The 24,946-nt window shown below is 40.2% G+C and overlaps 2 protein-coding genes across 2 annotated transcripts; both read left to right on the top strand.

Moving 5' to 3' along the window:
- Positions 1-2,599: 2,599 nt before the first annotated feature.
- Positions 2,600-6,121, top strand: LOC146389505 (rano class II histocompatibility antigen, B alpha chain-like). Its single transcript, XM_084911644.1, has 4 exons — positions 2,600-2,708; positions 3,418-3,663; positions 4,758-5,042; positions 5,671-6,121. Exons 1-4 carry the CDS (start codon positions 2,645-2,647, stop codon positions 5,784-5,786), a joined length of 711 nt encoding a protein of 236 aa, XP_084767770.1. The 5' UTR covers positions 2,600-2,644; the 3' UTR covers positions 5,787-6,121.
- Positions 6,122-8,416: 2,295 nt separating this feature from the next.
- LOC146389504 (H-2 class II histocompatibility antigen, E-S beta chain-like) lies at positions 8,417-23,626 on the top strand. Its single transcript, XM_084911404.1, has 8 exons — positions 8,417-8,490; positions 20,267-20,539; positions 20,812-21,025; positions 21,604-21,671; positions 21,750-21,857; positions 22,174-22,320; positions 22,747-22,852; positions 23,049-23,626. Exons 1-8 carry the CDS (start codon positions 8,436-8,438, stop codon positions 23,068-23,070), a joined length of 993 nt encoding a protein of 330 aa, XP_084767530.1. The 5' UTR covers positions 8,417-8,435; the 3' UTR covers positions 23,071-23,626.
- Positions 23,627-24,946: the final 1,320 nt, after the last annotated feature.

Raw genomic sequence — 24,946 nt, 5'->3', positions numbered from 1 at the left:
ACATACAATAACATTAAAGCACATCACAAACATATACATATTTCCAACACGCACTATAAACAAACCAATAACATAAGCTTCACCCATTTCTATCTAAATTAAAACCCTCTTTAACCACACTCCCTAACCTGGCACACTGGTCTGCTCCAAGAGCTCTTAAACAGGTGATTGAGCCATTTTCACTCTTTTGCTCCACATCCTGCAAGAAGCAACCAGGACAGGTGAGTACCTTTACAAGTTCTCATTTCACATATGTTTAGGTTATTGACAAATGATTAACTGCAAGCAGCTCTAACTTTGGCTCTTCTCTGACACAGGTAGGATGGCCAGTCCCCCTGTCTCTTCACCTTCACAAGCTGTCAATTTAATCGTATGTCAAAATAAACCTAATAAAAGACTCCATAAGAACTAATGTGTTTTCTTTATTACCCTATTTTAAATTCCCAATCCATCAATTAATCACTAACAATACCAACCAGGTAATGGAACCCCTGGTCTCCATTACAATGAGAAAGTTATTTTCTGTTATTTTACGGTAGTATTTTGGCGCCCCAGCTGCCGGAATATTACTGTTTTTTTAAGATGTTTTTTTAACAGTGTAGCTAAAACACCGGTGTCGGCACATAAGGACGCTGTCATAGCCTGGCAACGACGTTGATTAGCTGCGTATATACGAATGTGAATAGCGTGATTGGCTGGACTATGGGATAAGGTGGCATCGTTCTAATCCTATATGGGAGCAGCCAGTCACTTACTGACTAACACTGCAAAACACAATTGTTTAAGTTTTAATTTTAATTTCAATTCAGGTTAGAATTTTTTGTGCACAACACAGATTTCCTGTGCGCACAGACCGTGCCAGCAGTGCGCAATTGCACAGGTGCGAAGCTTAGAGGGAACATTCCTCACCCTCAACCTTTTCCTGTTTCTTCCTCCTTTATGAATCAACTGCACCTAAACTTCCAAAAAGGACGTCACAGTGTTTCAATTAAAGAAATAACTTTTAAAAATGCATGAATCAAGAGTGACACCATCTAAGAGTGTTGAGCCAAAATAGCTGAATCTGAGAAACGAGCTGGACCTCCTTCACTAGCTGCTGGAGAACACCTGAGATCAGCTTTCACTCAGGTCAAACAATGTAGTGCTCAACAAATCTACCAGTTAAAAAATAAATATAGTTCTAAAAAACCTAACCATGTAAATAAAATACACTTTACATAAAAAAACATTTACATAATCAGCTGATGTTAGATAAACGTGTGGTTTCAATAAATATTCTGCAGAATTAAAAAAACAACATAAAGATCAAGAACACGAAGTTGTCTGCAGTTATAAAACACTAGGGTGAACTAAAACTCCGTAACTGTGTGATTCTGGTGGCTTTCAGTGTGAAACTGAAACTGCTTCAGACACATTTGCTTTAACTCCACCCTCACAAACACCCGTCCACAGTCACAGGCCGACCCTCCGCCTACATGTTCCTGTTGCTTTCAAATTCCAACACGAGTAATAAAAGGAAACTTTTCACACATGATCTGTTTTACACGACCTGCATAAAACAACAGCGTTAAAACACTGGAGTGAAGTGACATGAACATTTTGTAGTCCGCCTTCTGCAGATTGTAGTTTCTCTTTTATCCAATGTGAGGGTGTCATGGAGTCTGAGTGTAGGTTCATTCGGACCCTCAGTGCACTGCTCTTCTCTTGTCTTAAGTCCTTATCAATCCTCCTTCATACCTTTCCTTCACCTTGTATCGTTTTCCACGAAGATCAAGGAAAAGTGGTTAGGATAGGTCATTTTTTGGATTCTTCAGATGTAAAGCAGGTTTATTTTGGAAACCTCTTTATCGCTCCTCATAGTTAAAGTTGGTTAGTGTTCATCATGTTCCTAATAATGTCTTAACATCTGTAACAGGCATGAATAATCCTTAGAGATAGTGTCCTCAGAGGAAGCTCATGGTGGGAATTATTGTTCAAACAGAGCTCCAACAAAGATGTTGCTGAAAGGACTCAAAAAGTCAGTCAGAATCTAAATCTAAATAAAATTGAGGAGCTTCAGGTACTGTGAAAGCAAAAACACCAGTTCGTCCATAGAGTAGGCTCATACTGGGACAGCAGGGACATTGGTTAGACAGTCTGAATAAATGACCTGTTACTAATGTCGATTCCCACAGGCTCAGAGAGGAAGTCTTATTCTGAAAGTCTTGACAGTGTTCAGTAGTTTGTAGTTTGGAGACAGAACAGGACTAGAGCTGGTTCAGTTTCTCACAGTCTGATGATGTTTCAGCATCAAACCTCTCCTGGCTTTACGGAGATGTCGCCAGATCACCTCTGCAGTTCTCCATCTGTCCACCAGGTGTCCTCAGTGTATCAGCAGTCCCAGATCACCGTAGTCACCTTACTCCGTGTTTTTTTTTCCCATAAGACCTTTGTTTTCCACACCTGTGATCAGGCTCTGATCAAAATGAGTTTTATATGAAAATGATTATTAATCTCAGTTGTGTTTGTGTTTCTGTGAGTGTGTGTCTGCTGCTTGTGTGTGGCTGGTCACGATGACATCATGTGGGCCCTGCCTTGTGATTGGCTGCTGCGCGTGTACGAGCTCACAGACATTCAGAGAGTCACAGAGCTGCTGCTGCTTCTGATGAAGATGAAGGTGTGGGTGCTGCTCCTCATCCTTTCCTTGGTCCCCTGTGTTTCTGCTGATGGTGAGTCTCTAATTTACTCATGAACTCTTGTATTTGAAACCTTTCATGCACGAGATATTAAGAAATTATGGCGAGAATGTCAAAGTGAAACCAAAGAAACTCTTAAGCACAAAACAGATCAGACATCAGTAAGTAACTACACGTGTGATTTCGTTACTAACAGCATGAAAACATGAAAAGCAGCTGAGTGGGAGGTGGGTTGCAAAGCGCTTGCTGTGCTTCTCTTGTTACCCAAGTTGCCAGATAGTGTGTGTGTATGTGTGTGCGTGTACATATACACTCCAAAATCTTCATACAGATGTGTCATCAGTCTGATTCAAGTGTGCGTTTGTTTCACGCACACAAGTGAAGTGAAACTTGTTTCATTGTGCAGACTACAGATGGAGATCTGAAACATTCTAGAATAATTCAATAAAAAATGTGTGACAGGAATTTATAAATTTGGTAAAATTAATATGTTCACTAATTTGAGCTTTGCAGATTAATAACTTATGGTACAATCTTAAAGTCAAACAGCATCCCTTTTAGCAACATTTCCATGAAAATATCATTCTGAGCATTGTGCTGGGAGTGTGATTGCTGCAAAGGGACTGTCTAAGTGCAACATACACAAACCATTATAGTCAAATTACAGTTTTAATTCATTTTATTTCACTTAAATGACACAAAGGCTCTGATGGCACTCAATCAGCCCTCTTATTCTCCTCAGATGCTCATGGGAGCAACTCCATCATCGGCTGTTCAGATACTGATGGAGAGAACGTTCTGATCCTGGATGATGAGGCGGTCTGGTACGCCGACTTCAACAAACAGACAGGAGTCAATGCTCTGCCTGCCTTTGTAGATCCAATAAGCTTTCCAGGTTTCTATGAAGAAGCTGTGGCTGATCAACAGATCTGCAGACAAAACCTGATGGTGACTCGTAAGGCTATGAAGAACTTTCCCAAAGAACTCGGTAAACACAAATCCTTAACCACACAGTCCGTATGTAAAGGGCAGAAAAACATTCAGAGAGCGGAGGTAAATAAAACGTGTTGTTGTGTTAAAGAGGGTTTTTCAGAGGCTGACAGGTTAGATCATTGGAGATCCTTTCGGTAATGTACATTCAACATCCATTGATTTTTTTGAATTTTTAGATAAAATCGGATTGTGTTTCGGGGTTTAAATGTCCCTTAATTCCCTCAGATTCTACGGGCTGATTCCAATACCTCAGCCAATATTACCAAATCACTTTATCAGTCAATGTTTTAAACTAACAGTTGTGATTGGCTTCTTCATGTTCAACTCAACTATGTTATCATCTTACTGACACTCAGATAAACAGATATTTTGTTTTCTCAGCTGTTGACAACGTACAGAGCTCTTTAAATGGAGAGAAAGCACCAATATTCGCCATATTTACAGATTTCAAATAAAATTACACAAAGATGATCTGAGCAGAAACATTTTCATCACGTCTTTGGTGAGCTAACAAACACTGTGACCTTTATTGTCACAGAGTTACAGGTTTGTATTCATATCAGTACTTCTCTTTATTCAGTGTCCAGAATCTACCAGCACAAACCTGCAAACATTTATCAGAAATATTTAAATATCAGGAAACACTTTCCTGCATCTGATCTCATCAAGATCATTCACACATGAGGTGCTGCAGTTGGAGTTTAATAAATCTACTCAAGAAACATCATTCACACACAGGAGTGAAACAGGGAACACGGAGACCAAACTTCCTCTTTATCACATGACTCTGGGGGATCTTCAAACATTCAGTTCTCTGTTTATTCAAGTGAAAACACATCTCACTTCAGCAGACGCTCAGGTCCTCCCAGTGTTTCTGTGCTTTCTCTTCGTGTTTTTAGTAAGCTCATAACTGCAATCACACACTGCTCAAAGTGTTTCACCCTGTGAGTTAAATTCATTTTAGAGAAAAAAACAACAACAACTGCCACAGAGTCGGTGCAGGTCCTGTACATACTGACTCTTTGCTGCAATGCTGTTGCATATTCAGTGCAGTGGTGTTGTGAGTAACCTGTACATGTTTGTGCACAGATCCTCCTTCGAGCATGATCATCTACACAGTACTAAATTTGGAGCTCGGAGTCCAAAACACTCTGATCTGTCACGTGACTGGTTTCTATCCTGCTCCTGTCAACATCACCTGGACCAAAAATGAGCAGAAGGTCACAGAAGGAGCGAACACCAGCGTTCCCTTCCCCAACAAAGATGGTTCCTTCAAACAGACGTCCAGACTGGACTTCATCCCAAAGCAGGGAGACGTCTACAGCTGCACCGTGGAACATGTGGCCCTGATGCAACCAATGACCAAATTCTATGGTGAGAAAATTCAACTCAAAATTCAATTCACATTGTACAATTTCACAACAACAGTAATCTCAAGTTGCTTTATATTCTAAGGTAAAGAGTCAACAATATCAGAGAGAGAAGTTTTATCAAAAAGCAAAGTTTTAAGCCTAATCTTAATCTACCAGTACTACTATTTGATAGAATCTACTTTTAAATACTCTAGGAACAACAAGTAGGCCTGCAGAGCGAGAGCGAAGTGCTCTAATAGGGTGATATGGTACTACAAGGTCATTAAGATAAGATGGGGCCTGATTATTTAAGACCTTGTATGTGAGGAGCAGGATTTTGAATTCAATTCTGGATTTAACAGGAAGCCAATGAAGGGAAGCTAAAACAGGAGAAATATGCTCTCTTTCTAGTCCCTGTCAGGACTCTTGCTGCAGCATTTTGGATTAGCTGAAGGCTTTTCAGCGAGTTTTTACAGCATTAATATTTAAGTAAAACTGAGTGTCATCTGTATAGTAATGAAAATGATGCAGTGTTTTCTAATAATATTGCCTGAAATAAAAAGTATAGTTCCCAGCACTGAACCCTGTGGGACTCCATGAGTGTTTCCAGATGTGAAGGTTCACATTACTCTCTGTGTTTCTGTCTGCAGCTGTGGAGAACTCTGATCTCATTCTTGGACCTGCCATGTTTTGTGGAGTGGGTCTGACTGTCGGTGTCCTCGGTGTGGCAGCAGGAATCTTCTTACTCATCAGAGGAACCGAGTGACACTGAATGGTTGGGGCTGATGTCTTAATAAATCTGAGGAGTTTGTAATCTGATTACATGGAACTTGCTGTTTTACCTCCGGTGCCAGCAGAAAGCATCCTCAGATAAACTGCTGTTCTTTATAGAATTTTTTTTGCATCCCAATATTTTATATGCTTTATTACATATGAAACATCCGGAAGAAACCCTGTCCTTAAAAACAGCGGCAGCAGGTCAGCATGATTGCAGACCTTCCAGTCCTCACTTAGACTGATTATTAACAGAGTTTTTGATGACAGAGAACAGTGATGTGAACCAGAAGGTTTTTTGTTTCATTAAAGATTTATTGACAAAGATTTGAGTTCATTTATTTTCATCTCAGTTCCTTTCATTTTGTTATCATGTTTTTATTTATTGTTGTAATTATTGATGATAAAATATAATTGTGCAGGCTTTGCTACAAGATGTTCTCATCTTCTACAACAACCAGTCAGAGTGTTGTGTCACTGGGTGCAGAAGAAGGCACAAGGCTGCTGAGCCAGTTTGGTCTGTCTTCAAACCACACTTTATTTAGTCACTTAAATGCCATATCACAGTTAATTATTGGTTTATAAACCCATCAATGTTATGTGAAAAGCCAAAAACAGCTTCTGAGTGTTACATTTAAATACAAAATTAAACATTCAAGCTGAATGAAGATACATTTGAGCTCTGCTGGTGCTGGTGGATGTTTGAGTGCAAAGTACATTTCACAGGTAAGTTACTGGTTGGGGATTCTGGGGGAAGGTGATCAGTTCACCTTCTTTTTTTTCAGACCAGTTTTTTAAGATATTCCTTAAAGGTGTGATATGTAGAGAGCTCCTTTATTGTCATTGGTGGAGTATTCCAGTGTTATTGGGGCGTAACAACCCAAGCTTGATGTGGGATTGTGTAATGATGGAGGGATAAGTCTAAAAATAGCTAAAAACCTGCATTTTGAGCTCCAGTAGATTTTTCTTTTTTATCAGCTGATCGGCAGATTCAACTGAATACAGCAAAACATAAGATGATGCTGTATGAGTTATCTGACTGATTTTCAGTTCAGTACAGTTTTATTTCAAAAATATACATTCACCAACATTCCATAATATCATTCCATTCAGTTGTTTGAAAAGGAGTAGGCAGACGTATATACTTATCTAGCCCCACCGCCCTAGGTTGACATCTTAATCATTTCCTCATCATTCTATTTAAGTTCGAACAACAAAAACTTATACAATGCCTTCAACTTAGAACATAACATCACAAAAAATATTTTCTCATATTCAACTAAAACTATATTTAGATTTTCTAATTTGCAAAAGAAAATAAACATCACTTTGACTGCTGTGTTGGGTTAATTGTGTTTTCTTCATTCTTATACTAATTTAAAATTTCTTTTTTGAGTTTTTTAAAACTGGTTTATATCACTACTGACCTTTATTTCTTTTTTTAACTCATTCTAGAATGTAACTCCCGCTGCTGAAATAGACATCCTTTTCAATGTTGTTCTTACTCTTTGTATTTCTAAATTCCACTTCCCTCTAAAATTATACCTCCCTTCTCTTTCTAAGAACCATTTACTTATTTCCATTGGGAGCATCCCTTTCCTTGCCTTATATATTATTTGCACTGTTTTAAACTTCACCAGATCCTGGAGTTTTATAGCTTGCATCTTAATAAAGAGTGTGTTTGTGTGAGCCCTATACCCCTCCTGATTTATTAATCTAATAGCCCTTTTCTGCATTATGATTATAGTCTGAATATTACTTTCAGCTGTATTTCCCCAAATCTCTACACAATAACTCATGCGTGATAGTAAAGCACAATATAACATATACAATGTTTTCCTATCCAGAAATTGTTTTGCTTTCTTCAAGACAGCAATGCCCCGAGCTAACTTTCCTTAAGTGATGTGTGATTTCCAACAGGCCTATGATCAATGATCACACCAAGAAATTTAATGGTATTATCCCTTTGTAGATATCAGAATCAGAAAGACTTTATTTATCCCCAAAGGGGAATTAAGACTAATTTCAATGTTAATGTTTTTCTTATAGTTTCCAAATAACATAAATCTGTTTTATTTAAATTTAGAGGCAATTTGTTTCTATCAAACCACTTCTTTAATATTTAACTCCTGTGCGATCATGTCCAAAACCTGTTGCAATTCAACCATTAGACTCTATAAAGCTAGTGTAAAGGGTCAAATTCAGTCAGTGAATTTACTCAGCATCATTACATCAAATATAAATGTCTGCTTCCCTTATATCTTCCCACTGACCATGAATGCCACAGCTGCTCTGTACCTGATCACTGTAAACTTCACCAAATCACAGCCACTAAACCAACAAATTGATAAAATCTCTCAGTAATGACAATAATATGAAATACTTTAAACTATTTGTGAGTTTCTGGTTTATAATTGACAACATCCAGCAGGCTTCAGGTATCCAAATAGCAACACAGGGTAGCTGGAGCCTATTAAAAGGCAGGGCACATCCTGGACTGTCAAAAAATATAACAAAATATTGTTATATATAGATTTCTTCCTGGTAACAGCTGATGCTGTGGTCATGTGACCCTGCACTCTGGTTTTTACAGCAGCTTTCAGTCAGACTGTGTCAGAGTTTGCCAGCACAACCCAGGAACATGGCGTCAAAGTTTTTATGCTTCTCCCTCCTCTTCATCAACATCTGCACAGTAGGTAAGATCAATACACTAATCAAACACTCACTGCTTCAGCTATCATTAAGCTTTACAGCGTTACAGCTGGATTAATGAATTCATCCATCAGTCTACTTGTTCAACTGCTGAATAAAACAAATAATTTCAGAAAGATCATTTTGCTGCTTTATTTTACTTTGCTCGTATTTAATCAATTATAAAAGTAACCTTCCTGGTCCATCAGCCGTGCCACAGGGATTTGTGTCTCCTCCTGGTCTCACACCAGGAACTATTTATATGTAAAGTAAATGTACATAAATGTTATGTATTTAACATTTAACCCTTATTAATTCAGATAAAAATCTAATTGAGATTCAAATCTCATTTGGAAGAGAGACCTGGCATCATGGCAGTAAAAGTAAAAACATATACAACACATTACAATAATTTAAAACAAATACTATATTGCATACAAACAGGTGAAAAACTGCATTAAGAGCAACAATTAAAAACAGTCACACAGACTAAAAGAGTTATTCTCTTGTTCCTTTAAAACTGACTTAAACTCCTGCAGGGTAAGCATTTCTCACAATTTCAGCTCCTTCTGCAGCATATTTAAAAGCCTTTTTACCTCATTCTTTTCTGATTTTCAAAACAATCAATTGTATCATATTGTAAGAACAAAGGCTGTATTGGTTATAGTTTTTACCCATATGAACACACAGATAAGAGGGAATCAGCCCAAGGAGAGATTTATAGATAAAGACCAACCAAAAACCAAAAGAAAGTCTCCAGATATACAGGGATGGACATTTAGTAGCAGCATACAGAAAACAGTGATGTAGTCAATTTCCACAGCCAGTAATAAAACAGAAAACACCATGGTAGACAGTCCCCAACCTCTTCAAGTACTAAGCAGGGGCATTCATGAAAAGCAGATCACCAAAATAAAGGTAAAAAAATAAAGAATAAAGGTAAAAAAACAGTTACAAAAAGGTTTTCCTCACCAGAGTTTAAATGTGAGTTTTAAATGACAAATTCTGATCTATAATAATATTTATAAGATGTGACCATTTCAATTTCAGCCCATTGAATGGTTTTAATCTTAGGAAACATAGCTAACATTCTTTGCCATTTGAGATTAACATGAGCTTGTATTTATGGGCCTGAACATCATCAAAGGCAGCTTGAGTTTGTATTACTGAAGTATCTAAACAATAGATCATTGTGTCATCTGCATAAAGATCGAATGCAGCGTTTGATAAATTTTCACAAAGATTTTTTGTAGAGGGAAAAAAAGCAATGGTCTTAATGTGAAATACTGAGTACATGTAGTTTATACAAAGAGATGGGAAGTAAAAATAAAGGCAAGCCACTAGAAACAAACAACTCATGTGGTTAACATCTCTTCTTCTTAACTGAACTTATAAAAACAGTGAGACTCCACAGTTCCCCCCCTTTTTTTAACTGTACATCTGGCTAATTCCCACACGAATGAAGCTAAATGTCAATTTATATGCAGAAGACGCTCTGATCTGTTTCCTTATTCTGCTTATTCCTATTCAGACTCTCCCTACAAACACACTATCCAGTCACACAGAGACTTTTCTGCAACATTGCATTATGACATAAGAACACCACGTGTTATTAACCAACAAAATACATTGTTTTGAAATGTTGCCACAACATACAGGTATGTCTTAAAGACATAAACATGTTGATCTGTTCTCTTTTATTCAGACAAACTGAGGTTTTCATATTTGAACCTCAGAAAAACTTCAGAAACATCGCATCCAACGAAAAACTGGACAGGATTTTCTCCAGTAACACTGTGAGGACTCTTGACATTTTTAACCAGGATATATCCTTCAATGTGCATATTAACATTTATTTAACTAGCTGATTTCTCAATTGGCTGGTTGTGTTAAATTCAGAGCCCAATTTAAAATCCTTCTCCTTACGTACAAGGTCTTGAATGATCAGGCCCAACTTTAAGATTAGACTTCAAAATTTTCTTTTTGATAAAGCATATAGTTGGAGCATGATCAGGTGACCCTGAATCCTCCCTCAGTTATGCTACAATAGGTATAATTCCCTCGAAGCACAGGCAGACGCAAGTGGTTTTCTGTCACTGGTTTATTTGAAGACTTCTCTCCAAAGCCACCGTGAAAACTATACAGCATTAACAAAATAACTCAGCGTAAGACACAGCAGTAAAAACACTGTACAACAAACATGATAAATAAATAAATACCTCGTTGGCTGCATGCTGCAAAAAGGGAATTAGCCGCCGTTCTTCTGAGGTTTCCTTTAACCGTTTAACCGTGTGTAGTTAAAGTCCACTTAACATGTCTTTCAATAAAAACCATCCTTTCTGCGCGCTTACAGGTGTTTTTCTTCTTCTACCCAAAGAGGAAACTAGCGCAACTTGTAAGCGAACTTGACTTTCAAAATAAAAGCACCAAAACGTTGACTACAAAAAACAAACAAAGTAATGTACAGCTTAAACAATTTACAATCATGACATGGATCTTGACAAGATAAAGAAATAATCCAAATTATATACAATGTCATCATGCCAACAGTTACACTCCCACCAAATCACACAAATCTTTACGTGGGATTTCCCTAATGAAATAGTCTCTACAAACAAGCATTTCTACTTATCACCAAAGACTTCTCGTTATCAACCCTTTGTCAGGTAACTTCCTGCAAACAACCATTTAGTCTGCTTCTAAGAGAGTAACCACTCTTTGAACAGGTCTCTCAAGAACAACAGTTTTAGCTGTGTGGCTCCCTCCTTTGTCATGTGTATCACTGACGAGCAACTTTATTCTCCCCACTCGATTATCTGATCCTGAATAAACTTCTGTGACTCTAGCCATCTTCCACTCATTGCGTGGTGCCATATCATCTTGTAGAAGGACAATGTCGTCAACCTTGATGTTCCTTCTGTTCTTCCGCCACTTTTGTCGCTCTTGTAAATTTAGAAGATATTCTTTCTTCCATCGAGTCCAAAACATATTAGCCAAACACTGCACTCGACGCCATCTTTTCCTAAGATAAACATCTTCTTTGACAAACTCTCCAGGCGGGGGCAGAATGATCTTGGACTTCATTGTTAAGATGTGGTTTGGAGTCAATGGTTCAAGGCCTGATGGATCATTCAAATGTTCAGTCGTGAGTGGTCTGCTGTTGATGATAGCCATGACCTCATACAGAAAGGTTCTTAAGGAGGTGCAGTCAAGCCTTTGAGATGACTGATCGAGAATAGCGGTAAGAACACTTCTTATAGTCCTTATTTGATGCTCCCAGACACCTCCCATATGGCTTGCTCTTGGAGGGTTCATGAGAAATTCACATCCTAGAGTCTTAGCCTTTTCTTGATCCATTCCCTTCATTAACTCCATGAACTCTCTCCTAGCACCAACAAAATTTGTTCCTTGGTCGGATCTTAGCTGTCGAACATTTCCTCTTATGGCAATGAATGCCCTAAAGCATTGAGAAATGCATCAGTTGTCATGTCATCAACCACTTCTATATGTATGGCTCTTGAACATAGACAGGTAAACAAAAGACCATATCTTTTGAGAGTCTTTCTTCCTTCCTTAACATAGATTGGACCAAAGCAGTCCATGCCAACGTAAGTAAAAGGCGGTGTTGTTTCTGTCCTTCCTATCTTGTGGCAAGTCACCCATTTTTTGCTCTTCAGTGGATCTTCTGTACTTCCTGCAGGTCACACATTTAAAAATATGTGATGAAACTGCACCGCTGCATCCCAGGATCCACCAACCATTTGCTCTCAGTTCGTTCATTGTCATTCCACGTCCTTGATGATGGATTCTTTCGTGAAAATGCTTGATTAGTAAAACTGCTACGTGGCTATTTTTTGGCAGAATTTCTGGGTGCTTCACATGAGGGTGCAACGTGGCTTGACTTAAACGTCCTCCCACTCTTAAGATCCCTTCTTCATCCAAGAAAGGATTTAACTTGCACAGTGGACTGTTTTCAACTATTGTCTTTAGCTCCAAGCTCTTTATCTCATCTGAGAATGCTTCTTCCTGAACCAACTTGATAATAACAAGTTCTGCTTCTTTTCTCTCCTCTAGACTTGTGCTATCACTTGTTCTTTGCTGAATACCTTTGTGCATTCTGATGTATCTTTTCAGTCTGGCAACTGCTCTCGATAACCTTGACCAGTCAGAGAATTTCTTGAAGTTATCCAACAATGATCTGTCTTCCTTTGACTTTGTGTTACACACAATCAGCTTGCGGAGTTCAGGATCATCCTCCTTGATTTCTCCCACCTTGCATTGTCTGCCAGGAAGTTCTTTTTGCCAAAGAAATGTTGGGCCGGTAAACCAATTTGAGGTCCTAAGCCGCTCTGCAGTCAAACCTCGAGAAGAATGATCAGCTGGATTATCTTCTGAAGCGACATAACCCCATTGTTCAGGGTTTGTACTTGACTTGATCCTCTGTATGCGATTTGCTACATATACCTGAAACCTTCTGGCGTCGTTGTTTATGTAGCCAAGAACAACAGTGGAATCTGTCCAGAAGAATTCCTGAAGATCCTGGATTTCCAGTTCACTGCGAAGCATGTCGCTGGTTCGGGCTGCAACAACTGCAGCAGTGAGTTCCAGTCTTGGTATCGTAGTAACACTGATTGGGGAAACTCTGGATTTTCCCATTACCAAAGAGCAATGTACTTCATCAGATTCACTGATGGCTCGCAGGTAAGTACATACACCATATCCTGAGAAACTGGCATCTGAAAAATGGTGAAGTTCATACCTTTTGACATTACCAAAATCAGAAGGTAAGAGGGATCTTTTGACTTGCATGTTAGTCAGGTTGGGAAGGTCTCTAATCCAGGACTCCCACTGAGGTTTTAGGATTTCTGGAAGCTCCTCATCCCAGCCAATCCTTTCTTTACACATTTGCTGGAGCATTTGTTTCCCTACAAGGACGAAGGGTGCAATGAATCCCAAGGGGTCATATATAGAGGCCACAGTAGAGAGCACACCTCTTCTTGTTAGTGGATTGGATTTCACTTGAACTTGAATGAGTCAGACGTGACACACCACTCTACTCCAAGAGCTCTTTCCATATGTGGTAAGTCCAAAGCCATGTTCAAATCCTTGATTGTGGCACGCTCTTCTTGTGGAATGGTTGCCATGACATTCTCGCTGTTGGAAACAAACTTATGCAGTCTCAATCGTCCGATACTACAAAGCTCTCGTGATTCCTTGACAAGCTGGATGGCTTCCTTCTCAGTTGTAACACTTGCCAATCCATCATCTACGTAGAAATTCCTTTGGATGAAATGTATAGTTTCTTCGTTGAACTGACCTTGTCCTTGTGTTGCCAGATGTTTTAGGCCAAAATTGGCACAGCCAGGCGATGAGGCCGCTCCAAACAAATGAACCTTCATTCTGTAAACTGATGGTGAGGTTTCCAAGTTGCCATTCTCCCACCATAGGAATCTCAAATAATCTTGATCTTCCCTTTTGACATGAAACTGGTGGAACATTCTCTCAATGTCGCACATGATTGCAACAGAACCTTTTCGAAAGCGACAAAGGACACCCACCAATGTGTTCGTTAAATCTGGACCAGTGAGTAGATGGTCGTTGAGAGATGTTTCTTGGAATTTGGCAGAGCAGTCAAATACCACACGTATTTTCCCTGGTTTCTGTGGATGATAAACCCCATGATGTGGAATATACCAAGCCAATTTCTCATCATTTTCTTCATCAGGGACCTTCTCTGCATCACCACATGAAATAATGTCATTCATGAAGCTTACGTAGTCTCTGTAATACTGTTGGTCTTTCTTTAGTCTCCTTTCCAGGCACTTCAAGCGATGTATGGCACATATCTTGTTGTTGGGTAATTTAGGCCTGTCTTCTTTGAATGGCAGCGGCATTTCAAAGTGACCTGCATCATTTTGCACGATGTTTTTCCTCAACTTTGTCAGGAACTTGAGATCATCTTGAGACACAATATCATCTCCAGTTCTTTCTGAGAAGTCTGATTCCAAGACCCTTATGATGTCTGAAGGAGTTACTTCCTTTACTTTGGTTTAGCTCACATAATGCACTACCCTTTTGAGGTTGACAGAAGACTCAACATCTGGTATCACTTGTCTCACTACTATGCGATGACTGATTCCGATTGCGTCCCCATAATCAACACAGGGGTTTCCATTACCAACAATACTCCATCCAAGGTCTGTACGTTGCGCATAAGGCTCGTTCTCTTTGCCAGACACAACTTCTCTCGGAAGCAGGGCTTGTGAACAGTCATATCCGATAAGCAGACCCACTTCACAGTCCTGCAGAGGTGCAATTTCTGACTGTAAGTGTACTAGATGGGGCCACGCCTCTGCAGTTTCATTGGTTGGGATGTGAGTTCTGTTAGCTGGGATGAAATCACGTGTGTACACTGGTGGTAAGGAGATTCTCTTGTTGGAGTAAAGGCCACGGACTTGTAGGTTACTTACTCTTAGAGAACTCACAACTGTAGTTCTTGACGTCATGGTAGAAAGCTTAAGCTTGACTTGCTCTCTATTTATCTGTAAGGTTTCTGCTACTTCACTCAACACAAATGTTGTGTCACTCTGCGAATCCAATAAAGCATACACAAGGACTTCTTGTGCTGGTTGTGTTGTGCAGGAAAGCCACACTGGAAGTATTGCAGCTGTTTGTATTTTAGCTCCATGAAGCATTACTGTATTTGAAGTAGCAGTTCTGGTCATTTCGTAATCCTGTGCTAGTTGTACTTCTTTGTGAACCTCACTCGAAGTTTCATGATTCCGATTTTGCTTGGCCTGTGGTGGTTTTTGCTTCTCTTTGGCTCGTTCTTCGTGCAAACAAGTAGGATGACGCTTCTGGCACTTGTCACAAACACTCCTACTGATGCAACTCTTTGAGTGATGACCGTACTTCAGACAACCAAAGCACAACTTTTCCATTTGAATTAATTTAATTCTATCATTAACTGCTTTCTCCCCGAACTTCCTGCATTGGTGCAATGTATGCCCAGTCCTTTTGCAGAAAAGGCATGTATCAGCATATTTTTCACTGGAACTTGTGATGAATGTCTTTGCTGCAAAGTTGAAATGTCTTGAGGATTTGGTTTTTTCAGCTTCATCTTGTTTCAGTGCCTGCAGCGATGTGAGAGGGTTGCAAGAAATTTTCACCTCTCTTGTCAAGAACTTCACAAATTGGCTGAAGGAGGGAAACTGATTAGTTGCTTCTTCTATTTCAATAACTTGTCTATTCCATCTTGCTGTTAGCCAATCTGGTAATTTTGACAAAATTTTTCTGTTTTCATTACAGTCATTCAAGATTTCCAGTGCCTTAATATGGACCATGGCGGCTTCACAACTACGGAGAAAGTCAGAAAACTCTCTGAGTTCAAAGCTGTCCTTGGAGCCTATCTTGGGCCATGTCTGAAGCTTGTCCCTATATGCCTTTGCAATTGTGAATGGGTTTCCATATCTTTCCTCCAAAATCTCAACTGCGGCAGCATAGGCTGACTCAGTTCCAAGAAGGAAATAGCCATCGATTGCTTTCTTAGCTTGTCCACTTACATACCGGCGAAGGTAGTAGATTTTCTCCTTGTCTTGAATGCTCTTCTGGTCAATCAGCGTTTCAAAGGAGATTTTCCAGTCACTGTATTTCAATGGATCCCCACTGAATACTGTAGGTTCAGGAATTGGAATTCAGTTGGCACTTAAAGCTCCTGCCAGCACTTTGACAAGTTCTGCAGTACTGTCATTTGAAGAAGTGGTCACAACTTGTGGTGCAGGAGGCATACACTGGGGCAAAGAGCCTGTGGGAGCACAAACTTTATTATCCACTACAATCTCAGGTTGCAGTACGTCCTTTTGCTCTTCCTCTTTGTCATGCTCTTGATTGTACACCAGCATTCTCGCCCTTGCTGCACTGAGATCCTTCATTGCTTCCAGATGCTGTAATTTTCTCCGCTTTTCCTCCAGAGTCCTTTGTAGAGCTACGTGCTCTTCCTCTAGTTGAGCCTTAATTTTAGCTTCTTCTTCCTCTCTCTGCATTCTTCGTTTTACCTCTTGTGCCTCTCTTTCTAACCGACGTTTTACTGCTGCTGCCTCCTGCTCAGCTATCTTTTTCTTAGCTTCAGCTTCTAGACGCTCGATTTCTAACTGTTCTTTTTCTTGTTCTTGTAACACTTTAAGAACAGCCTGACTTGCAGCAACATCAGCAGCAGCATCTTGTCGCCTTGCAGAAGACCTGCTTGAAAGTACTGAGGTGCCTTTCAAAATGGAAGCAACAGAACCTGAATTGCAGGTGCTTGAATTAAAGAGAGAGCCTGCTTCTGGCCAGTCTTGCTCCTCCTTTTCTGGAGACCTTCCATGCAACCTACTTGAGGCTCTGGATGCAACAAATGTAGAAATCTCTACACACCGATCCACTCTACGACGCGTGACCTGGTCTGGAGCAGAGATCTTTCGTAGCTCTTCATAGATACGCTGGACATCTGCAGAAAGACCTGTGACATCACTTATAATGTCATTAAGCAAGTCCTCAGACAAGGTCTCTGTTGTCTGTGATAAGGATTGTCTTGCAGATTTAACTTGTGTTTTCCATTTGTCATATATATAGTTAAACCTTTGCTGGAGTGCTTTAATTTTCTCATTTTGCATTTCTTTGCCTTTCTCTGTTAGAGTTCTGATTCTTTCACTTCGTCTTGGCTGCTGCGCTTCCTCTTGCTGAGCTTCAGCACCATGCACTTGACCTTCTTCAGACTGATCTTGAAAGTCTGCACTGTCACTAAACTGAACTGTAGGCTCGCTTGGTTCTGACATTTTACAGCACTTCTTAATCAACCCACTTAGAAATAAGAAATGTAGATGGTTAACCAAGCCTCAATGTTTAACACTTACTCATATGTAAATGGCACAAAAATAACACAGTTCAAATGGAAGTGTTATCTTACAAAAATACACCTGATAATAAACTTCAAAACAGTTCAAGAATTTACATCCAAAACCTTCACTTATTGCTTCCCAAATGCACTTTTACCCTAAAATCTTCAAAGGTTTTAGCTTACACACCAAAACAAGATGTACTATACACCACAGTAGTTATCAATCACAGTATTCTTCAGCAATGTTTGCAAAAGTCCCTTCTTAGGCCACTTAACTTAAACACCTTTCCTTAAAACACTGCCCTTTAATACTTGTGCATGTGTCATATCACCATATGCATATAGTACTTTCAGCTTATCTGCCCATTCTTGTCAGCTCCGCTGCGCTGTAGACATGTAGTAACAAGCCCGCTGATGCTTTGAAGTTGCCGCATCGTCAATTGACTATGTGCACGTTAGCATATGCTACTTCCGGTGCGGAAACTCCTGTGGGGAGCTTTGTTTCCGGTGTCCTATTCGCGCCTGGTTTACGGTCCAAAACAAGTTAAGCAAATGAATGAATCAAGCGGCGATTTACATTTCTATAGATGTCTTGGGCATTTACCCAATATATCTGTAAATGATGTTCATCGACTTGTCGATATTTTTCCCCCGCGCCTCAGCAAAAGAGAAAAGGGATTCAAATGTTATATTTCTCAGCTGTCCCTCGTTTATCGCTGGTGTTATGTTCTAAAAATAACCAGCGATAGGTGAAATCAAGTAGCCAATTTTATTTTTTGACGGTGCAAAACGTTTCGTGGACATACAGTACTGCACTTCAGAGTCACACTGCTAGCGATCGATGCAGCGATTCTGTACTGTACAGGAGAGACGTCACGGAGGAGATCGTCTGCAGCGATCAGGACGCAGGACACAATGTGACGTAAAAAAAAGCATGCAAACTTGCACTAAAAAATCCGCGAAACAGCGAGGTGAAAGGTGAACCGCGTTATAGCGAGGGACCACTGTAATTTTGAAGGTAAGTCACAACATACCCTTCGTAAATACTAATGTATAGAAACCGTTACCAGCAATCATTCATTTTTTGTGTGGCTTTTTTCACGGTTTGTTAACATGCTGTGTAGGTGTGTACTTGACTAGCTGATATCGACATAACAGGGGAAACATCTGGTTTGACTATTCTTCACCTGTAGTTTGAATGCTGAACATTTGCCTGTTTAAATCATAAGACCAGTCATTATACAGAGATGTGCTTCTGAATGTGGACGATGTGTCTTCTGCATGCAGTAATGCAGTTCTGCTTGTGTTGAGTGATGTAAACAACTGATCGATCGAAACGCTTTAAACGTCAAAATTGATCATTAGATTTTTTTATGACACAACAGCGGTGAGTGTTCCCACCTTCTGCTCTTTGTAACTTAACGCAATCTTTCCGTTTTCGAGTTTTGGACGTGATTTTGGAGGATATCTTCGCAGTAGCGATTGACCGCAAAGTAAAGCTACCGGAAATGCACAACCCCACATCCGGTCTCAAACCAGGAAGTTAGCATTGTCTCGTGCACATAGTCAATTAGTGGCCGCTTGCGTCGACGAACAGTCCGAGTTTTCACTATAATTCCCTCGAAGCACAGGCAGACGCAAGTGGTTTTCTGTCACTGGTTTATTTGAAGACTTCTCTCCAAAGCCACCGTGAAAACTATACAGCATTAACAAAATAACTCAGCGTAAGACACAGCAATAAAAACACTGTACAACAAACATGATAAATAAATAAATACCTCGTTGGCTGCATGCTGCAAAAAGGGAATTAGCCGCCGTTCTTCTGAGGTTTCCTTTAACCGTTTAACCGTGTGTAGTTAAAGTCCACTTAACATGTCTTTCAATAAAAACCATCCTTTCTGCGCGCTTACAGGTGTTTTTCTTCTTTTACCCAAAGAGGAAACTAGCGCAACTTGTAAGCGAACTTGACTTTCAAAATAAAAGCACCAAAACGTTGACTACAAAAAACAAACAAAGTAATGTACAGCTTAAACAATTTACAATCATGACATGGATCTTGACAAGATAAAGAAATAATCCAAATTATATACAATGTCATCATGCCAACAGTTACAATAGGTGTAGGCTGTTGGGGGATTCCCATGTGTTTATACATCACTGGTGCATTAAATTATGTCTTCCATCTTTGTGTTTTGTCTTGTGTCTCTGTGCTCTCCTTTTTTGTTCTTCAATAACACAACCTGTCATGGCAGCGCTTCTTCCTGATCCTGGTTCTGTTGGTTGTAATTGTCTTTAAAAAAGTTTTTCTTTTCAAATGTTGCCAACTTTACTCATCTTAAGATTGTTGGGGTTACCTCTGTAATATTATAGGGCAGGGATCTCGAGGGCCGGTGTCCTACAGGTTTTAGATGTGTCCTCGATCTAACATAGCTGATTTAAATGGCTGAATTACTTCCTCAACATAGCCGTGTCCCAAAATGTAGGCTGCATCCTTTGGAGGACCTGGCCTTCGTGGTCTACGTGGGCCGGGTTCTTCGAAGATCGAGAAGGCTGGAAATGCGAGGTTGTGAAATTGGACGGTCTAGCCTTTAGATTTGCCCATATCTTGAAGTTCTCCAGAGGCCTGGTAATGAACTAATCATTTGATTCAGGTGTGTTAACACAGGATAATATCTAAAACCTGCAGGACACCGGCCCTCGAGGCCTGGAGTTCAAGAACCTTGCTATAAGGTCTGCCCTATTTTTGTGAATTGTTGTTATATATATGAAATGTAACTGATACTCTGTTGGTAAGCTTAATGATCTAAATAAGGTGAAGCTATCATGATCATATCATTCCAACAACATGTTCTTAAAGGTTTCCCAAACTACTATAGGAGAGTGATTCTCTGATCTTTGTGTTTCAGATGGATATGAGTGTTACTCTTCAACTCGCTGCCTGTTTAACTCCACTGAGCTAAGGGACATCGAGTTCATCACCTCGTACTATTATAACAAGATAGAGTTTGTCAGGTTCAGCAGTGATGTGGGAAAGTATGTTGGATACACGGAGTTTGGTGTGAAGAATGCAGAGATGTGGAACAATAATCCTGCACAGCTCGCTGCAATGAGAGCTCAGAAGGAGACGTACTGCCAACCCAACGTTGGGATCTGGTATGCAAATGTTCTTTCTAAGTCAGGTGAGTCAGTGTTTCTGTGACATCATGAGATCATCATATAAACTTCATCACACTGATGTCCTGACTGAACTCTCTGCACTTAGTTTACAGCTAACACTGCTGAAGGTGACACATTCAGTTAAAGCTACATGTTCTCTGTAGTTCTGTTAGTTTGACAGGAACAGTCTGACCATTTCAGGCTTGTTATATTTATAAAGTCACTTCAACTTTATTGTGTTGCAGTTTTAAGTTTGAATGAAGTAAAAACATTCCTCCTCTTCCTGATGTTCCAGTGAAACCATCAGTCAGACTTCACTCCAAGATGGCTCCTGGTTGTCACCATCCTGCCATGTTGGTTTGCAGCGTCTATGACTTCTACCCCAAACAGATCAAAGTGAGCTGGTTGAGAAATGGACAGGAAATAACCTCTGACATCACTTCCACTGAAGAGTTTGCAAATGGTGATTGGCTCTACCAGGTCCACTCCCACTTGGAGTACATGCCCAGGTGAGTCCAGGTCAACCTGGGACCAGGACTCTTTTTTTGCCTGGACAGTCTGACCACGTGTGCTCTCTCCAGGATAATTCCACTGTCTGCACCAAACTCCTGCAATGGTGATGTTTGAAGGGTCTGATCCTTCAGCTCAGGCTGTTAACTCTGATCTTTGTCCAGGTTTTCTTCTGTGGCTCCAGCTCACTGACTTTAGTTTGAATAACCATAACATCCCATATTCACAGCTCAGCCTGTGAAAGCTGTTCCCTCTTCTTCTTCCTCATTCCTGCTAAAACTGAACCCATCCGAGGTTCCAGTTTCTGCAGAGCCGAGTGTTTCAGCAGGAACTGTCTGAAAATTGAGATCGAAAACAGGAAGTCCCCAAGATTGTGTTTAATATTGTTGAAAGTTTAAAACAGGACGATTGCTGATTCAGTTATGTGAATATTTCCATAATTTCTCTTTTCCACACCTTTGTGAGTCATGTCCATGATATAAAATGTGTTGCAGGTGATCAGGTAACCATCAGCTGATCACACAAATCAGATAAATCAGATAAATATAAGTGATGTTGATTTGTGTTTGTGTTGAAGGTCTGGAGAGAAGATCTCCTGTGTGGTGGAGCACGCCAGCCTGGAGGAACCACTGATTATTAACTGGGGTAAATATCTGTATCGACACACCTGTACACTGCCTGTGTGTCCGTTCACCTGTGTGACTCTCACCTGTGTGTCTTCAGTTCCGCCCATGCCTGAAACAGAGAGACTGATCATCGTTGGAGCCATAGGACTGATCCTGGGTCTGATCTTGTTTCTGGCTGGAGTCATCTACAGGAGGAAGAGTGGAGGTCAGATCAGCACCCACTGAAACACCAGTTTAAACCAGACTAAAACCAGTTTATCCCAGGCGAAAACCAGGTTAGATCAGACTAAAATTAATTAAAACCAGATTAAATTTGCAGCATAGAAAAGAGAAGCTTTGATTCCAGAAGCTGATGGAGCTTCTGAACGGCTTCAGTTTGTCCAGAGTCAGGAGAACTTGGATTGATTGGATCAGTTGGATCGTTGGGTTTAAGTTTTAGGCAAAAAACATTAGAACTGTGACGTGTCAGTTCAGCCTGAGCCATCACCTTTGACCTTTGACCCTCGTTCTCTGTGTTGCAGATACATCTTTGGCTCACAGGTTCAGTGAGAAACAGGCAGAGGACTGGAACAAAGATGCTGCAGCTCTGAGCTTGTGGAGACCTCAGAAGGAGATGTTCTTCAAACCCGACTCTGAGCTCTGCTTCACAAATGTTCTGCCTAAGTCAGGTGACTCACTGTTTCTGTGACATCAGCTCATCACATGAAAGCTCAGGTCCTCACTGAGGGATCAGCTCCTGACTGAACACACTGCTGATGGTTTCATCTTTATGTAAAAGTCGTCTGGAGTTCTGCTCCTTTCACAGTAAAATCGGGTGTCTCACACACAGTCCACTGGAAAAAATGATTCATAATTCAACTTCATCAGTGAGACATTAAAACTGTGTGAGGGTACCTGGTGTTTCTAGATCTGAGTGAGATGTTTTCTCATGGAGAATAATGTGTTCGGGTGTACATGTGGAGGTTTTATAAAAGCACTTTAAGTGAAGACGTCTCAGCTTCTTCTTCATGTGTTCAGGTGCCAACAGCTGGCAGTTTATTATGTGTCAAAGTTTCCCTTCTGTGTTCAGTCCTTTTTTATTTTTTATGTTCCAGTGATGCCATTGGCCAGGCTTCACTCCATGACGCCCCCTGGTGGTCGTCATCCTGCCTTGGCGCTCTGCAGAGTCTACGACTTCTTCCCCAAGCAGTCCAAAACCAGGTGTTGCTCCAGGCTGCTTTGAATGATCCTCATGATTTATTTGAATAGATCATAAAAGATTTGTAGTCTTTGTGCCGGCACATCTGCTGCTTCACACCAGCAGACTGTGGGGACCAGTGTGGAGCTGTTGGTTAACGCAATACAGGTCCTGTTCTCACGATGAGCCGTCTCCTTGTTTTCTCTCTCTGTGCCCCAGGACTGATGCTGGTTCCCAGTAGTGGATCCTGATTGTGGACCTGGAGCTGGTTCTGCTTCTGTCTGATAGCTGGGAGCAAAAGCAGCAGCAGCTGGCAGCTCTGTGTTTGATCCAGGCTGTTTGAGTCAGGCTGAAACTGGACTGTGGTGGATCTACTGGAGCCTCAGTGGTGGAGTCATCATGTAGTGTGCAGAGTGTTCTCAGAGTCTTTACAGCTGTCTGACAGGAGGAACTGCTCAGGTGAGCTGCCTCCAGGATGGACCTGGTCTGTGCTGGCCGGATGACAGCGAGGTGTGTGCTGGGAAACTGAGTGTCTGATTGCTTTGTTTGGATGTAAGGCTGGAGGGGGCGGAGCTCTGTGGGTGTTTGTGTGTGTGACTTTCCAGTGTCAACACACACACACACACACACACACACACACAAACACACACACACACACACAAACACACACACACACACACAAACAAACAAACACACACACAGATGGATGCAAAGATGAAACCACACTCTGAGCTGTCAGCTGTTTGTTGTATTTTCACTTCCTGATCCTTTCCTCAATAAAGCAGATTCCACAGTCATGTGATCGATGTCTTCTTTCAAACACTGTAAAAGACGAAGGAAAGTAGTTTTCACTCTTCGTTGTGTGTCTGTGTTTAGTTAAGCTGCTCAAAAAGAAGCACAATGTCTATCCTCTTGACGGTGTTGCTCCTGGATCATCAAACTGATGCTGGTCCAAGTGACCAATCACACTGTGGTGATATTACAGTTTTGCAGTGTGTAAACACCATCACACAACACATCAAACTCTAATCCCAAAACCGCACTACAGCTCTGTAACCATAATAACGATCACATCCTAACCCCCAACCCTGACTATAAATCCCCCTTTTCCTGAGTGGACATCAGCAAGTTTTTTTCTTAATTGTAAAATATGACTAGTTTTTTAGTCATGATTAGTTACTTGCAATGCTGAACATAGACCAGCTTTAAGTAATTATGATGATCCAAAAAAAACCCACTGTGGTACTTATGCTACATAGTCTTTGTGAATGGTTAAAAATGTAGTTTTAAGACATAAATATGGATTAAAATAATAGTTAAAAAGTCAAGAGATATAAAAATGGTGCATAAGTTATGGGGATTACAGTTCAGTTCATGTTTTAAAGCAAGTTAAAAAATGGACACCCCAGTAATATTTTTTGTTCAGGTTCAGTTTTTATCTAATTACACTTGAAGTTTTATCAAACTGGATTCCCTAAAGATGCCACAATGCTCTCAGGAAGAATGTATACTGCCTTATAGGGAAGCCTGCAGAATAAATCCTGTAGTTGAAGCTTTAAACAAAGTAGTAATCTGTGCCTCTTTATTTTATTACCCAGGTGGAGTAATTGTCCTCAAAATGACTCCTATGTAAAACAGTAACAATGATAAGATTGTTGTAAACATGTTAAAGTAAAGCATAACTTTGGAAAATGACTAAAAGTAATCAAAGTTGGTAGCTACCCTTGTTGGTAGCAGGTAAAGTGAGCTTCAAGTACAGTAGCTTTACTAATGATGCACAAATGGTATTTGTAACAGTGAGGTTAATCAGGCTCATATATCTTTTCAATTTATGTTTTTTATGTGTGTTTTGAGGTGAGACGCAATTACCATTACCAATGTACACATTGTTTAATAATGGCTTTATATGAACGGTTATTTACAAGTTACTTGATATGAGTTCGAGTTTATTGTATTCAGTGATAAAAGTGATATGTTTAAAGTAACCTGAGCAAATACTGGTTTACCATAATCAATGTGAGCAAATGTTCAGATTAGAGTGATTACTTTAGTTTTCATGTAATCTAATAAGAAATACTTTTGTCTTATTAACAAACAATAATAAATATTCAAAACAG

This window comes from Perissodus microlepis, chromosome 3 (assembly GCF_051167445.1).
Source record: "Perissodus microlepis isolate ML-2025 ecotype Zambia chromosome 3, ASM5116744v1, whole genome shotgun sequence".
In the NCBI taxonomy this organism is placed as follows: Eukaryota; Metazoa; Chordata; class Actinopteri; order Cichliformes; family Cichlidae; genus Perissodus; species Perissodus microlepis.
The sequence above is the reverse complement of the archived record's forward strand: the minus strand, read 5'-3'. Positions and strand labels throughout refer to the sequence as shown.

Bases quoted from the DNA above. Each gene is read 5' to 3' on its own strand.
- LOC146389505 (XM_084911644.1), top strand. From the start codon at position 2,645: ATGAAGATGAAGGTGTGGGTGCTGCTCCTCATCCTTTCCTTGGTCCCC. The intron at 2,709-3,417 runs GTGAGTCTCTAA...TATTCTCCTCAG, and splicing joins CCCCTGTGTTTCTGCTGATG to ATGCTCATGGGAGCAACTCC. The intron at 3,664-4,757 runs GTAAACACAAAT...GTTTGTGCACAG, and splicing joins GAACTTTCCCAAAGAACTCG to ATCCTCCTTCGAGCATGATC.
- LOC146389504 (XM_084911404.1), top strand. From the start codon at position 8,436: ATGGCGTCAAAGTTTTTATGCTTCTCCCTCCTCTTCATCAACATCTGC. The intron at 20,540-20,811 runs GTGAGTCAGTGT...CTGATGTTCCAG, and splicing joins AAATGTTCTTTCTAAGTCAG to TGAAACCATCAGTCAGACTT. The intron at 21,858-22,173 runs GTCAGATCAGCA...TCTGTGTTGCAG, and splicing joins CTACAGGAGGAAGAGTGGAG to ATACATCTTTGGCTCACAGG.